The sequence below is a fragment of the Oncorhynchus clarkii genome, chromosome 6, assembly GCF_045791955.1.
Source record: "Oncorhynchus clarkii lewisi isolate Uvic-CL-2024 chromosome 6, UVic_Ocla_1.0, whole genome shotgun sequence".
NCBI lineage: Eukaryota > Metazoa > Chordata > Actinopteri > Salmoniformes > Salmonidae > Oncorhynchus > Oncorhynchus clarkii.
The window spans coordinates 72980089-72995276 of NC_092152.1; the positions used below are offsets into that span (position 1 = coordinate 72980089).

The window sequence follows — 15188 nt, forward strand, 5'->3', positions numbered from 1 at the left end:
TGAGTCTCATTGCAAAGGGTCTGAATACATATGTAATAAGGTATGTTTTTTTTGTTAATGAGTGCAACATTTTCAAAAAACCTGTTTTCACTTTGTCATTATGGGGTATTGTGTGTAGATTGCTGAGGAATTGTATTTATTTAATCCATTTTAGAATAAGGCTGTAATGTAACAAAATGTGGAAAAAGTCAAGGGGTCTGAATACTTTCCAAAGGCACTCTATTTTAATTTACTCAATCTTGGGCTTTATCTCAAAACACAATGAATACAGGCCATGACAACACATTACATAGCCATTTTAATGAAATTGAATCAGCCTTTTAAGGTAATAAATAATTTATAAAATCATATCCATACAAAATATTTCAACAAAAACAATACACAATTGTCAGTTCTCAATTCGACACACATTTCTTCCTTTTCAGTTACACCATTCAATTTCCTGATTAGACAGCAGATCGCCTCCTATGATACAGCATATTCACAAATACTAAAAGTTCCCTTGAAAGTAGATTCATGCACACAACCTTGCTCACTGAAAACAAACAGAAAGGAAAAGACCCACAACAGTAATAACGGTTAACCTGTCACTAAATGTCCAACCTTTTGGCAGGCTACTAAAGCAGGCTGAGTTGTGACGCACGCCTTGACTTCACAGTTGCTACTGTATGCCTTCATCCTGACCGGTGCCAACCCAAAAGTAAATGAAAGTCTACAGAGTAAATAAGGCTGCAGCCGCACCTCTCCAGTTTTCCTCTCATAGTGGTAGAGGCTGCTCCATCAGCAGAGGGAGCGTGGTGAGGCTGTGGTCAGGCCACAGAAAAGGGATTTCGTTTGTGTGTGTGTGCATGTGTGTGTGTGTGTGGGGCGACAGAAGGGCTTTCCCAAATATTCATGATACATTTCGATAACTCCCTTCAGTTACAGACGACAAACTTTCTATGCTGGGTAGCCATTCTGAGTCGCCATCTATTGTGCAACTACAAGCATTTGAGGCTCATTATTACCCTTATTCATCCTGCAACATAACACAACAACATGATACAGCACTAGTTTATCATGACAGTACAGTATTAGCATACAAGCTGTCCAGCCTTTCCATATGAATGGTTAGGCAGGAGGGCTTTGAGGCTGAGCAGTGACTCGAGACTGTGACAGTCTTCAGTGTTGTGTTGGTGAGGGGGATGCAAGGCTGACAAGCTGCTAGTTGATGTCCAGGCAGAGTAATAACAGGGTAGATTGTCTCTGACGCCATAGCCTCCATTTCCAGGCTTTCTCACTTTTGTTGGGAAACAACAGCCGCGCGATGATTGAGACTTACGAGTAGGGTGACTCGAGACTACTGAGGCCATGGTCTCAGAGGCCTGAGGGATTCCTTAGCCTGACCCGTAGAGGTGCAGGGGTCTGGGGCTCCGCAGGCACGATGGACCCTCTCTCTGGTTCCTACTGCCAGGCTGGCTCACTGCACACAGCATGCTGAGGAGGGCGAGCATCGACAGACAGATGTGTTAGAGACTGCATTATCATCATATAGACATGGCTTACCTCAGTACTGATCTGTGAGTAGATTTATGTTGAGTAATTAAGATTTCCAATGTATTCAATACACATGGCAATAAAAAGGTAGAATGGCTGTATTACTGTCCTGTATTATGGGACAAGCTCAGAGACTGAGGCTGTGTACCAAATGGCACCCTATTCCATTCATAGTTCAGCCCGGTCAAAAGTAGTGAGCTATGTATGGAATAGGGTGGCATTTAGGATACAGTTGAGAGCATTAGGCCTAGACTTTACTGCTTTGTTTGTAGTTAGCGTAGTAGTAGTTTAAGGTCACCAGCCAGACAGTCTTGGGCATTGCTGTGACCCCTCCAGCTGGAGAGTTGCCAACATGACATGGCTGACTGTGGCCGCCGGTGTGTTAAAATAACAGCAACGTAACAAGCCATGTTTATGAAACCTGAATCTGTTCCAAATTCATTGAACCCCCTTTGCACATAATTCCTCTGGAATTTCTAACTCGAAACAGGATATTGTCTGGCTCTACTATATATCAACTAACTCCCTCCCTCGCAGCTAGTGTGTGTGTTGTCCAAGTGTGTGCATTGTGCATGTTTGTGTTCTGCATGTGTGTGTTGTGACTGGGGGGGGGGGGATTATTCTTCTTGGTTATAACCAAGTCTCACTTTCACAAGGTGGGATTAATAGGTCAGAGGGCAGCGCTGTACAGGACTGAGCTGAAATCAAAGATCCAGATGCTCCTACGGGGAGGCCAGCATGGTAAGACAACAAGCTTGTATTTTAGTAGTGGTTAAACCTCCACTGAAGGGAAATTTCATTACAGCTTCTCACTTAACCCCTGGTTAAGTAAATGACCAGTCTGCTTAGCTGCAAGCCCCTGTGCTGGGACGTTCTGTGACGCACACCCCTACACCAGCACGTACACAATATCTAAGGGGAAATGTGAATACTATGCTATCCTCACAATAATACTCACAACTTCTCACAGATTCTGATAGAGGCTCTCTATCCATTGACACATCTTTTTGGGTCTCTAGCATCTGAAAGACACAAAAAGACTCAAAATCATGGGCCAAAATGTTAGCGTGGGATTTTTATATCTACTAATATCTAAAGTCAAGTCATCGCTATTCCTACCTTGATCTGTTCTTTGAGGTATTCAGCTCTGGTCATTAGGCTCTTGATCTGTGAGAGGTGGTGTTTAGTACGTAATCCATCCACAGTCATTCACATTCTCCTATCTATAACGTCTGGTGATGGTGATGATGATGAGGGTAGACCAAGGTGGATGGCCTCCTATAATGACCCTTTAAAAGACAGATCTGTTGTGGTAGAATAATCTTCTTGACCGAGACAGAGGCGGCTGCATCCACCCAGACTCCCAACATTTTATATCATATTAACCTCAGCACCAAGGCTGTAATACTATCAAATCACACCCAAAGTAAGATTACAGCTGTAATATAAATGTATTAACCTTCCAACTATTTCAAGGCTGGTGTTCTTATATGATAAGCCCAGGCACATTGAACTGGGAATTACAGCCCTGAGTTAAGAAAGGCTGAACTGTGCTCAAGAGATGAACCAACACACATGGAGACCATTCCTAGCTGCAGTCGGGGCTCTTTGTGTTCTCACACACATGCTTTTGATCTGCAGTCCTCCCCAGCGTTCGATTATTACAGCCGCATCTGAATTTACTTAAGCCAAGCGCCCATAAAACTTCAAATAGGGAGGTCTATGAGCCCAGCTTTAAATCTCTCTCCCTCTGGGGTTTGTTGTTGAAACATTGTTGTGTGTTGTTGACCTGGTTGCTTGCAAAACAAATGCTCAAAACACAAAAGAATAACTTTCCTTTACCACTGAATATTAATACAGTCAAACTAACTGAAGTAACTGTTGTAAGAGTATACCTCTCCAACTAAATGTCAAGGGAAAGGCTTGGCTATTTCACCTGACCATTGCTAGTGCAGTGGATACAATTATAGTGTCATATGACTGATATTGTTATAGATTTTTTTTATTTCACCTTTATTTGACCAGGTAGGGCAGTTGAGAACAAGTTCTCATTTACAACTGCGACCTGGCCAAAATAAAGCAAAGCAGTGCGACACAAACAACAACACAGAGTTACACATGGAATAAACAAACATACAGTCAATAACACAATAGAAAAGTATATTTACAGTGTGTGCAAATGTAGTAAGATTAGGGAGGTAAGGCAATAAATAGGCCATAGTGGCAAAATAATTACAATTTAGAAATTAAACACTGGAGTGATAGATGTGCAGAAGATGAATGTGCAAATAAAGATACTGGGGTGCAAAGGAGCAAAAAATAAATAACAATATGGGAATGAGGTAGTTGGGTGGGCTATTTACAGATGTGCTACGTACAGGTGCAATGATCTGTAAGCTGCTCTGACAGCTGATGCTTAGTGAGGAAAATATAAGTCTCCAGCTTCAGTGATTTTTGCAATTCGTTCCAGTCATTGGCAGCAGAGAACTGGAAGGAAAGGCGGCCAAAGGAGGAGTTGGCGTCGGGGATGACCAGTGAAATATACCTGCTGGAGTGTGTGCTAAGGTTGGGTGCTGCTATGGTGACCAGTGAGCTGAGATACGGCGGGGCTTTACTAAGCAAAGACTTATAGATGACCTGGAGCCAGTGGGTTTTGCTACGAATATGAAGCTAGGGCCAGCCAACGAGAGCACACAGGTTGCAGTGGTGGGTAGTATATGGGGCATTGGTGACAAAACGGGTGGCGCTGTGATAGACTACATCCAATTTGCTGAGTAGAGTCTATTTTGTAGATGACATCGCCAAAGTCTAGGATCGGTAGAATAGTCAGTTTTACGAGGTTATGTTTGGCAGCATGAGTGAAGGAGGCTTTGGGCGAAATAGGAAGCCGATTCTAGATTTAATTTTGGATTGAGATGCTTAATGTGAGTCTGGAAGGAGAGTTTACAGTCTAACCAGACACCTAAGTATTTGTAGTTGTCCACATATTCTAAGTCAGAACCGTCCAGAGTAGTGATGATAGACGGGCAGGCGGGTGCGGGCAGCGATCAGTTGAAGAGCATGCATTTAGTTTGACATGCATTTAAGAGCAGTTGGAGGCCACGGAAGGAGTGTTGTACGGCATTGAAGTTCGTCTGGAGGTTTGTTAACACAGTGTCCAAAGAAGGACATGAAGGATATCAGAGAATCACCAGTAGCAAGAGCAACATCATTGATGTACAGTGCCTTGCGAAAGTATTCGGCCCCCTTGAACTTTGCGACCTTTTGCCACATTTCAGGCTTCAAACATAAAGATATAAAACTGTATTTTTTTGTGAAGAATCAACAACAAGTGGGACACAATCATGAAGTGGAACGACATTTATTGGATATTTCAAACTTTTTTAACAAATCAAAAACTGAAAAATTGGGCGTGCAAAATTATTCAGCCCCTTTACTTTCAGTGCAGCAAACTCTCTCCAGAAGTTCAGTGAGGATCTCTGAATGATCCAATGTTGACCTAAATGACTAATGATGATAAATACAATCCACCTGTGTGTAATCAAGTCTCCGTATAAATGCACCTGCACTGTGATAGTCTCAGAGGTCCGTTAAAAGCGCAGAGAGCATCATGAAGAACAAGGAACACACCAGGCAGGTCCGAGACACTGTTGTGAAGAAGTTTAAAGCCGGATTTGGATACAAAAAGATTTCCCAAGCTTTAAACATCCCAAGGAGCACTGTGCAAGCGATAATATTGAAATGGAAGGAGTATCAGACCACTGCAAATCTACCAAGACCTGGCCGTCCCTCTAAACTTTCAGCTCATACAAGGAGAAGACTGATCAGAGATGCAGCCAAGAGGCCCATGATCACTCTGGATGAGCTGCAGAGATCTACAGCTGAGGTGGGAGACAACAATCAGTCGTATATTGCACAAATCTGGCCTTTATGGAAGAGTGGCAAGAAGAAAGCCATTTCTTAAAGATATCCATAAAAAGTGTAGTTTAAAGTTTGCCACAAGCCACCTGGGAGACACACCAAACATGTGGAAGAAGGTGCTCTGGTCAGATGAAACCAAAATTGAACTTTTTGGCAACAATGCAAAACGTTATGTTTGGCGTAAAAGCAACGCAGCTCATCACCCTGAACACACCATCCCCACTGTCAAACATGGTGGTGGCAGCATCATGGTTTGGGCCTGCTTTTCTTCAGCAGGGACAGGGAAGATGGTTAAAATTGATGGGAAGATGGATGGAGCCAAATACAGGACCATTCTGGAAGAAAACCTGATGGAGTCTGCAAAAGACCTGAGACTGGGACGGAGATTTGTCTTCCAACAAGACAATGATCCAAAACATAAAGCAAAATCTACAATGGAATGGTTCAATAATAAACATATCCAGGTGTTAGAATGGCCAAGTCAAAGTCCAGACCTGAATCCAACAGCTCGAGCTGTTTTGCAAGGAGGAATGGGAAAAAATGTCAGTCTCTCGATGTGCAAAACTGATAGAGACATACCCCAAGCGACTTACAGCTGTAATCGCAGCAAAAGGTGGCGCTACAAAGTATTAACTTAAGGGGGCTGAATAATTTTGCACGCCCAATTTTTCAATTTTTGATTTGTTAAAAAAGTTTGAAATATCCAATAAATGTCGTTCCACTTCATGATTGTGTCCCACTTGTTGTTGATTCTTCACAAAAAAATACAGTTTTATATCTTTATGTTTGAAGCCTGAAATGTGGCAAAAGGTCGCAAAGTTCAAGGGGGCCGAATACTTTCGCAAGGCACTGTATACAGAGAAAAGGGTCAGCCAGGAATTTAACCCTGTGGCACCCCCATAGAGACTGCCAGACGTACGGACAACAGGCCCTCTGATTTGAGACACTGCTCTATCTGAGAAGTGGTTGGTGAACCAGGCGAGGCAGTCTTTTGAGAAACCAAGGTTGTTGAGTCTGCCGATAAGAATACGGTGATTGACAGAGTTGAAAGCCTTGGCCAGGTCGATGAATACGGCTGCACAGTAACTGATGGCGGTTATGATATCGTTTAAGAACTTAAGCGTGGCTGAGGTGCACCCAGATTGCATAGCGGAGAAGGTACGATGGGATTCAAAATGTTTGGTGATCTGTTAGTTAACTTGGCTTTCGAAGACTTTAGAAAGGCAGGGTAGGATAGATTTTTATTTTATTTTACTAGGCAAGTCAGTTAAGAACAAATTCTTATTTTCAATGATGGCCTAGGAACAGTGGGTTAACTGCATTGTTCAGGGGCAGAATGACAGATTTTTACCTTGTCAGCTCAGGATTTGATCTTGCAACCTTTCGGTTACTAGTCCAACGCTCTAAGCACTAGGCTATCTGCCGCCCCTTATAAGTCTGTAACAGTTTGGGTCTAGAGTGTCTCCCCCTTTGAAGAGGGGGATGACCGCGGTAGCTTTCCAATCTTTGGGGATCTCGGACAATACGAAAGAGAGGTTGGACAGGCTAGTAATAGGGGTTGCAACAACTGAGGCGGATAATTTTAGAAAGAGAGGGTCCAGATTGTCTAGCCCAGCTGATTCGTAGGAGTCCAGATTTTGCAGCTCTTTCAGAACATCTGCTATCTGGATTTGGGTGAAGGAGAAATGGGGAGGCTCGGGCAAGTTGCTGTGGGGGGTGCAGAGCTATTGACCGGGGTAGGGGTGGCCAGGTGGAAGGCATGGCCAGCCGTAGAAAAATGTTTATTGAAATTCTCGATTATCGTAGATTTATCGGTGGTGATAGTGTTTCTAGCCTCAATGCAGTGGGCAGCTGGGAGGAGGTGCTCTTATTCTCCATGGACTTTACAGTGTCAGAACATTTTTGGAGTTTGTGCTACATGATGCAAATTTCTGTTTGAAAAAGCTAGCCTTTGCTTTCCTAACTGCCTGTATATATTGGTCCTAACTTCCCTGAAAAGTTGCATATAGCGGGGGCTATTTGATGCTAATGCAGTACGCCACAGGTTGTTTTTGTGCTGCTCGAGGGCAGTCAGGTCTGGAGTGAACCAAGAGCTATATATATTCTTAGTTATACATTTTTTGAATGGGGCATGCTTATTTAAGATGTTGAGGAAAACACTTAAGGAATAACCAGGCATCCCAGGTCAATATCCTTCCAGGATACCCGGGCCAGGCGAATTAGAAAGGCCTGTTCGCTGAAGTGTTTTGGGGAGCGTTTGACAGTGATGAGGGGTGGTCGTTTGACCGCGGACCCATCATGGACGCAGGCAATGAGGCTGTGATCGCTGAGATCCTGGGTGAAGACATCAGAGGTGTATTTTGAGGCCAGGTTGGTCAGGATGATATCTATGAGGGTGCCTGTGTTTATGGATTTAGGGTTGTACCTGGTAGGTTCCATAATAATTTGTGTGAGATTGAGGGCATCTAGCATAGATTGTAGGACGGCCGGGGTGTTAAGCATATCCCGGTTTAGGTCACCTAACAGTACAAACTCTGAAGATAAATGGTGGGCAATTAATTCACATATGGTGTCTAGGGCACAGCTGGGGGATGAGGGGAGTCTATAACAAGCGGTAACAGTGAGAGACTTATTTCTGGAAAGGTGGATTTTTAAAAGTAGAAGCTCGAACTGATTGGCCACAGACCTGGAAACCATGACATAACTCTGCAGGCTAACTCCACCCCCTTTGGCAGTTCTATCTTGGTGGAAAATGTTATAGTTGGGGATGAAATTTCTGAATTTTGTTGGCCTTCCTAAGCCAGGATTCAGACACGGCTAGGACATCAGGGTTGGCGGAGTGTGCTAAAGCAGGGAGAAAAAAAAAACTTAGGGAGGAGGCTTCTGATGTTAACATGCATGAAACCAAGGCTTTTACGGTTACAGAAGTCAACAAATGAGAGCGCCTGGGGAATAGGGGTGGCTACAGGGCCTGGGTTAACCTCTACATCACCAGAGGAACAGAGGAGGAGGAGGAGTAGGATAAGGGTACGGCTAAAGGCTATAAGAACTGGTCGGGAACAGCGAATAAAAGGAGCAGATTTCTGGGCGTGGTAGAATAGATTCAAGGTATAATGTACAGACAAGGATATGGTAGGATGTGAGTACAGTGGAGGTAAACCTGAGTGACGATGAGAGAGGTTTCGTCTCTGGAGGCACCAGTTAAGCCAGGTGAGGTCTCCGCATGTGTGTGGGGTGGGACAAAGGAGTTATCTAAAGCATTTTGAGCGGGACTGAGGGCTCTACAGTGAAATAAAAACAGTAAGAACTAGCCAAGACAACAGTAGACAAGGCATATTGACAGAGAGAGGCATAAAGCAATCACAGGTGTTGATCAGGAGAGCTAAGACAACAACGGGTAAATGGTGATGAACGGACAGAGTGGGTCAGTTAGGTACATACAGGACCTGAGTTCGAGGCTGGGGCCGACAGGTAAACAAAATTACCTATTATTGAAACAGTCCAGGGGGCATCAGCTGTGTAGCCGAGTGATCATAGGGTCAAAAGAGCAGCAATAGGTGAGTCAGGGTGCAGTTCAGTAGTCACTACTACGCTAGGCGAGTAGGGGACACAGCGTTCAGAAAAGCTAGCGGGCCGGGGCTAGTAGATGCTTCTTCGGCGACATCGTAACAGAATAGCCTGTTGAGACCACATTGGGCGATCATGTCGGCAGTCCAGTCGTGATGGATCGGCGGGGCTCCGTGTCGACAATAAAGGGTCCAGGCCAATTGGCAAAGGAGGTATTGTAGCCCTAGAATTAGCTGGTATATGGGTGATATATGTACACCAAACTGCAGTGTCACTGATCTATTACGTTAGTAGCTTTTATTCAGGGAAACATTCACGTGACTACCAGAGAATGCTCCTGGGTGTTGTGTCCCAGATATAGCTGTGCTTGTTTGGTCTCAGAGACCTGGTGTGTGTATGTCTTCAGGTGCTCTGTGCTGTTATGGTGAGCACTGAACCAGGTCTTTCCTCACCCCCTTACCTCACATTCTCACCTAAACCCTCTCATCCACCTCACCCCCAGTAACTCACCTCAACCCTCTCATTCACCCCACACTCAGTAACTTATCTCACATTCTCACCTAAACCCTCTCATCCACCTCATCCCCAGTAACTCAGATCACTTTCTCACCGAAACCCTCTCATCCCCAGTAACTCACCTCACCGTGGAGCAACTCTCTCCGGCGCCCCTGGGCTTCAGCTGGAAGACAGACATAGAGGGGGAGGAGAGGGAGAAAGAGAAGGAAGGAGGGTGGGTGGGTGGAGAGAATATAAAGAGATGAATCACTGCTCTCCCAATCCCCATGTTTGCACAAGAGTGGGTAATTTACCGAGCCAGTTTGGTTGTGATAGCCCACTGAGGCTCAGGGAGAACCCTTGAAACTGAAGCAGCCTTTCCTCAATTAGCCTGCCTGAGGAGGAGGGGACCAGTTCTCCAGCAGCAAGGCATTCTGGGGAGGGAATGTAATCAACCAAAAGGGACAATGTTTTCTCCCACAGTCCCCTGGTCTCGATGACGTGCCACGGTCCTGTTCCCCCGATCCATCATGATTATTTAACGACTCAAGCTGTCTCTTCTCTATTAAGATAGATAATAGTTTTTATTTGTTTCCAGTGTGTAATAACACTGAGAAATTAACTGTTGGGCTCTCAATGGGAACCAGATGGCAGCGAGCGGCTCTATACCACACACAGGGCGCTGGCACCAGGTCTCATCCACAGCTCAAAGCCACATCTGGCTCCAGCATCATCATCCCCATCCCGCCTGCCTGCCTTGCCTCCCTCCACCACTAGGACCATCTCCCAGATGAGGTCATGTGGAGTCAGGGCTAATAGAGACCAGGCCACAGCCTAGAGGAGTCTAGTCCACATACAGACACTGAGCCAGAGCGCCGAGGAGAGGAGACCATTATGGGCCACCACTGCCACCGTCTCTCTTTAATAACAATAACAGCCAGCCAAAGCTGAGGGCTGGAGACACAGCAGACACTCAGGGCAGGCTCTGCTGCGGTCTCTGATGTAATACCCTCTTAATTCTGGAGATTGAATTACTGTGTTACTCCCGGACTCCCTGCAGGGTTGTAAAATCACACCTGTGTTTATTAGAGTCTATGCAGCGGACGCTGTATGTGGCATAGATGACTGACTCATTGTTTTCCCCATCTAAAGGACTAATATAGTCTATGTGGGATTTTCAGTGAGTTGACCTTACCTGCCAGTGCTAGCAGTAGTTCTCCCAGACTCTGCTGGTACAGAGCCAGTGTATCATGGTCCTCTATCCCATTCTCCTCCTGGAATGGAATACAAGTGTGTTATGAAAAGGGAAGATGTCCCACTATGGCATAGTAGTCCACTCTCACTCACCATGGCGATGGCTGTAGATGCCAGCTCCAGAGCAGCCAGCACCCGTGGTTGGTCACGGGACATCTCTGAGAAGGGGGGGGGGGGAGAGGGAGAGGGAGAGGGGGGGAGAGAGAGAGAGAGAGAGAGAGAGAGAGAGAGAGAGAGAGAGAGAGAGAGAGAGGAGAGAAGAGAGAAGAGAGGAGGAGAGAGAGAGAGGGAGGAGAGAGAGAGAGAAGAGGGAGGAGAGAAGAGAGAAGAGAGAGAGAGGGAGAGATGGACCTGAGGCCTTCTCAGAACACCGCCTCTAGGTACTTTTCAATATCCAGTTACACTTGATAACGTGCTCCTTCTGAGTTATGAATGTGTTATCAAGTCCTTATGAAGGTTCCCTTCAAATAAAGTAGGGTTTAAATTAGGTCCTCTATATAAGGGTCATGAAATACGGTATTTATGATGTACAGCAGGTAAAGTTAGCTGTATTACCTCTCAGGATGTCTCTGGTGGACTTGAACTGCTCAAAGCAGAGGCTGTTGTCTGCAGACACCAGAGCTTTCAGCTCCTCTGCCCTGGACACGTACTGACTAACCTGCAGGAACGGTTTATATTGCTGTCATTCACTTCATTCTATGATGTCATCCATAGCATGTGTTTTTCATCCATGCCATATGTTATTCAAATAATTTCAGTCTAGCCTTTGGGGTATGAAAATACAATAGACCAAATATACTTGTACTCTGTACCTTTTGCCTAAGGGCATCTTTACGCAGTCTGTCTGTCTCATCTGGAAAGGGGAGAGAAGATACATTCCTTAGACAGTTACCAATAGTGTTCTGATTATGTCATCTCCAGTTCTGTGAGCTTGTATGACTTTTCAGTTGATGTTGGACTGTGGTACGGAATTAGACATTATATAGATGAGAGACCTGAGATAAGTTATTGTGGCAGGTAGGGGCTGTGCATGTTGCTCTTACAGTGAATGGCGGGGACAAAGTGCTCTAGTGAGCTGCAGTACAGAGACAGAGCAGCTGATCTATCCCCCTCCTGGTCCTTCTGAACAGCTTTCAGGACCAGATCCTTCTGCAAGAGGAGACAGACAGGGAGTCACATCAATACATCTAACTCTCTTTCACACACCCGCATGCACCCACACGCACACACACACCGCTTTCCCCAGGCTCTCTGCATTGGGCATGTGCTCGAGGTCCACCCAGGGGTGGGAGAAGAACTGAGTGAAGGTGAGGCGGGTGTCAGGGTCCCTGTCCAGCAGCCGCAGCAGTAAGTCCCTGCAGTTCCTGGACACTCTGGCCCCTGCAGGCAGCTGAGACACACAACACAACCAGAGAACCACAATGTTTTTATAAGAAGTTGCAACACATACTTTGTGTTATCCTTGATGATTTTAAATGCAGTGTTTCCACTTGTGGCTGGAATTATATTTTTTTAATTGTCGAATAAATTATATCTATCTTCCAACTAATTACACTCTGTCCTGACCACTGGATTGAGGAGGAGAGTGTAGTACCCACTCCGGCACAGGAGTGTCCCTTCCAACAAGAAAGCACTGTGAGATAAGGTTTATTGGGCAAGTGTGCCACCATGTGGTGGCAAAAATACTCACAGGGGAAAGAATAATTCTTCTAACAGCAGTCACAGAATGAACAATCATTGCTACCACACATTTCTTTAGATAGATGTAACAGAGCTTACCTCGATGGGCTTGTCACTGCGGATCTTCTCCTCCAGTTCAGCATAGGATCTGGAGGCAAATGGTGCCCGGCCAAATAGTGTCTCTACATACAGAAGTAAGAACAACAAATAAATGATAAGAGTAAGTGAGAAAGCAATATAATTCAAAGCAGTAACGTTGAAGTTTGATGTCACTGAAATGTCTGGTTTGTGCTTAAGAGAGCATAGAGTGTTCTTGAGGAGATAGTGTTCTATTTAATTGCATGGAGAGATGAGATAGTTATCCATTTAAATCTGTGCTCTTACCATACAGGATGACTCCCACAGACCAGAGGTCGACCCTGGAGTCATACTGCCGTCGACACACCATCTCAGGGGCCATGTAGAGAGGAGAGCCCCTCAGAGCACTCTGCTCATCCCACGGAGACATGTAACTTGCAAAGCCAAAATCTGACAACAGCATAGGGCAAAAATGTTTTAATGCTCAGTGCCCTAGACTAGCCTCAGTCAAGACTGTGATACACCTGGTAATACTTGTAGCAGCATAACAAAATCCTCTAATGCATGATTCAGTGGTTCAACTGTTGCATTCCATCATTTTAAATGTCACAACTGAATAGCGCAGAGACAGTGCCACCAATAACCTCTGGCATATTGGCACTGCTATGATTTCGTAGCTATATCACAGTCCCATGGTGATGAAATGCAAAATATGAATAAAGATAGAAATGTGACCATAAGGAATACTGTATGTAAGTGTGATTGTGGCACTTGCCAGTGTGCTGTACCTGCTAGTTTAAGAACAGAACCATTGAGCAGAATGTTCTGGGGTTTCAGGTCCAGATGGGAGATGTTATGATTATGGAGAAACTGAAGAGCGCAGGCTGTTTTCAGACATGTAGCAAGAGAAGAGGGAGTAAGAGAGAGAGTGCCTTATTGGTGTTGGTCCCACCATTTTTTGTTATATGTATACTTTGACAATGCAAGTAATATAACTTGCCATGTCAATAAAGTCTTCTGAATTGAATTGATTTCAGTGGGAGAGAGAGAAAGAGAGAGAGATAGTGGGAGAGAGAGAGAAAGAGAGAGTGGGAGAGAGAGAGAACTGCTCAACATCATTAAATAGTTCTCTAAATAATGTAGGTTACTTATACCCAACGCACCACTGACTCTGGTGTGACTCACCTATCTGCTGCAGGAAGAGCCGAGCCACCCTCTCAGGTAGCAAGCGCCTACTGTGGATGAAACGGGACAGGTCCCCACCAGAACACCACTCCAGGATCAGATATATGTTTTCACTGTCCCACTGACCAATGGCAGAGAACACAATTAGACTCAATTCACTCAGACAAGGATGTGAAATGTAGCCTGCTGAGTCCCTGATCAGTTTGTGCTCTCTTGTCTGGCAAGCAATGTGGGAGTCAGGATAGCCTATATGAAATGTACTTATATGAGTGGGGATTGGCTGATTAAATATTGGGCTGATTAAATATTAAATGGATTGTAAACCTGAAAGTCCTTCAGCTGAACAATGTGAGGGTGGCGAACAGTTTTCAGGATCTCTATCTCAGTCAGCAGGTTCTCCATAGACACCTTGTTCAGAGTCTTCTTCCCAACCACCTTCACTGCCACCACCTCCCGGTTGTCCCCCTGCGCACACAGATCCAGTAGTCTGAACAATGCTCTAGTCTGGGACATGATATCAGTTTGGAAGCCAGGCTACAGGGGAAGTCTTAAAACTGTAATTTATATTAGGGAAGTTGCTACTATTTACTTGTGTTGTTTATGCAAGTAGTTGTGCTTATAGGCTAGCTAGTAGCTAGCTAACTCGGTCTGCAACGAATGGCGTACCTTTCTGTAGGCTTTGTAAACTGTCGCATAGGTGCCACTGCCCAGCCTCTCTGTGAGAATGAAATTAGCCAGTTTCGGTGGGGCGAAGCTCGAAGCCATGATGATGATGATGATGTTCACGGTTGCATCAAAGCTGCTGTGGACCCCTTCACTGCTGCAAAGTGCACTAGAACATATATAGAGGAAGTTGGTCTATATAATTCAAATGTAGCTACAAAAGCAATGCCTATATCTGACCAGACTGAAGTGAAACAGGAACGTCTACAACAATGGCTATTGCATGGTATGTTGAGCTGACTTGCTGCTACCTAGCAAGCAATTATTATTATAATTTTTTAAAAACTCAGCCCATCTTCTATACTTCTCAGAAATGTGTATATTTATACAAATATTTACCGTCATTCAAGTATAAATACTGCCGAATTTGCAGAATGATTCTTCTTCTTCAAAGTTGTATTGACAGACTATACATACACCTTGGTGTATTGCCGCCACCTACAGTACATGGTATTGACACCAAAATTATTTCAATTTCGGGAAGGGGGGCGACATAAAACAACAAAAATCAAACAACCGTCCCACTCCTTCAGTTACATTCAAATCACACCAATACACAGACTCCGGTGCCTGTGAGTTGCAGAATGATTGTTTACATGGCTAGCTAGCTCCACTGTGAACATGCTGTCGTTGTCAGCTGGCAAAACACGTCAACTCGTCGATGCTCCAAACCATGGCACATTTTTTCATACTGCCCCCTACCGGTTTGATATTTAATACTCAGCCTTATCTGTAAAGGTAATCCAGAG

The 15188-nt window shown here is 44.8% G+C and overlaps 1 protein-coding gene across 1 annotated transcript; it reads right to left on the minus strand.

The window, feature by feature from the left end:
• Window positions 1–202: 202 nt before the first annotated feature.
• On the minus strand, window positions 203–15102 carry LOC139411587 (serine/threonine-protein kinase ULK3-like). Its single transcript, XM_071158139.1, has 17 exons — window positions 14779–15102; window positions 14383–14548; window positions 14041–14181; window positions 13717–13837; window positions 13320–13415; window positions 12838–12981; window positions 12553–12635; window positions 12008–12163; window positions 11817–11922; window positions 11586–11626; window positions 11329–11431; window positions 10867–10931; window positions 10715–10793; window positions 9663–9703; window positions 2656–2703; window positions 2495–2558; window positions 203–1476 (listed from the first exon to the last, which is right to left on the minus strand). Exons 2-17 carry the CDS (start codon window positions 14479–14481, stop codon window positions 1460–1462), a joined length of 1404 nt encoding a protein of 467 aa, XP_071014240.1. The 5' UTR covers window positions 14482–14548; window positions 14779–15102; the 3' UTR covers window positions 203–1459.
• Between the last annotated feature and the right edge of the window lie 86 nt (window positions 15103–15188).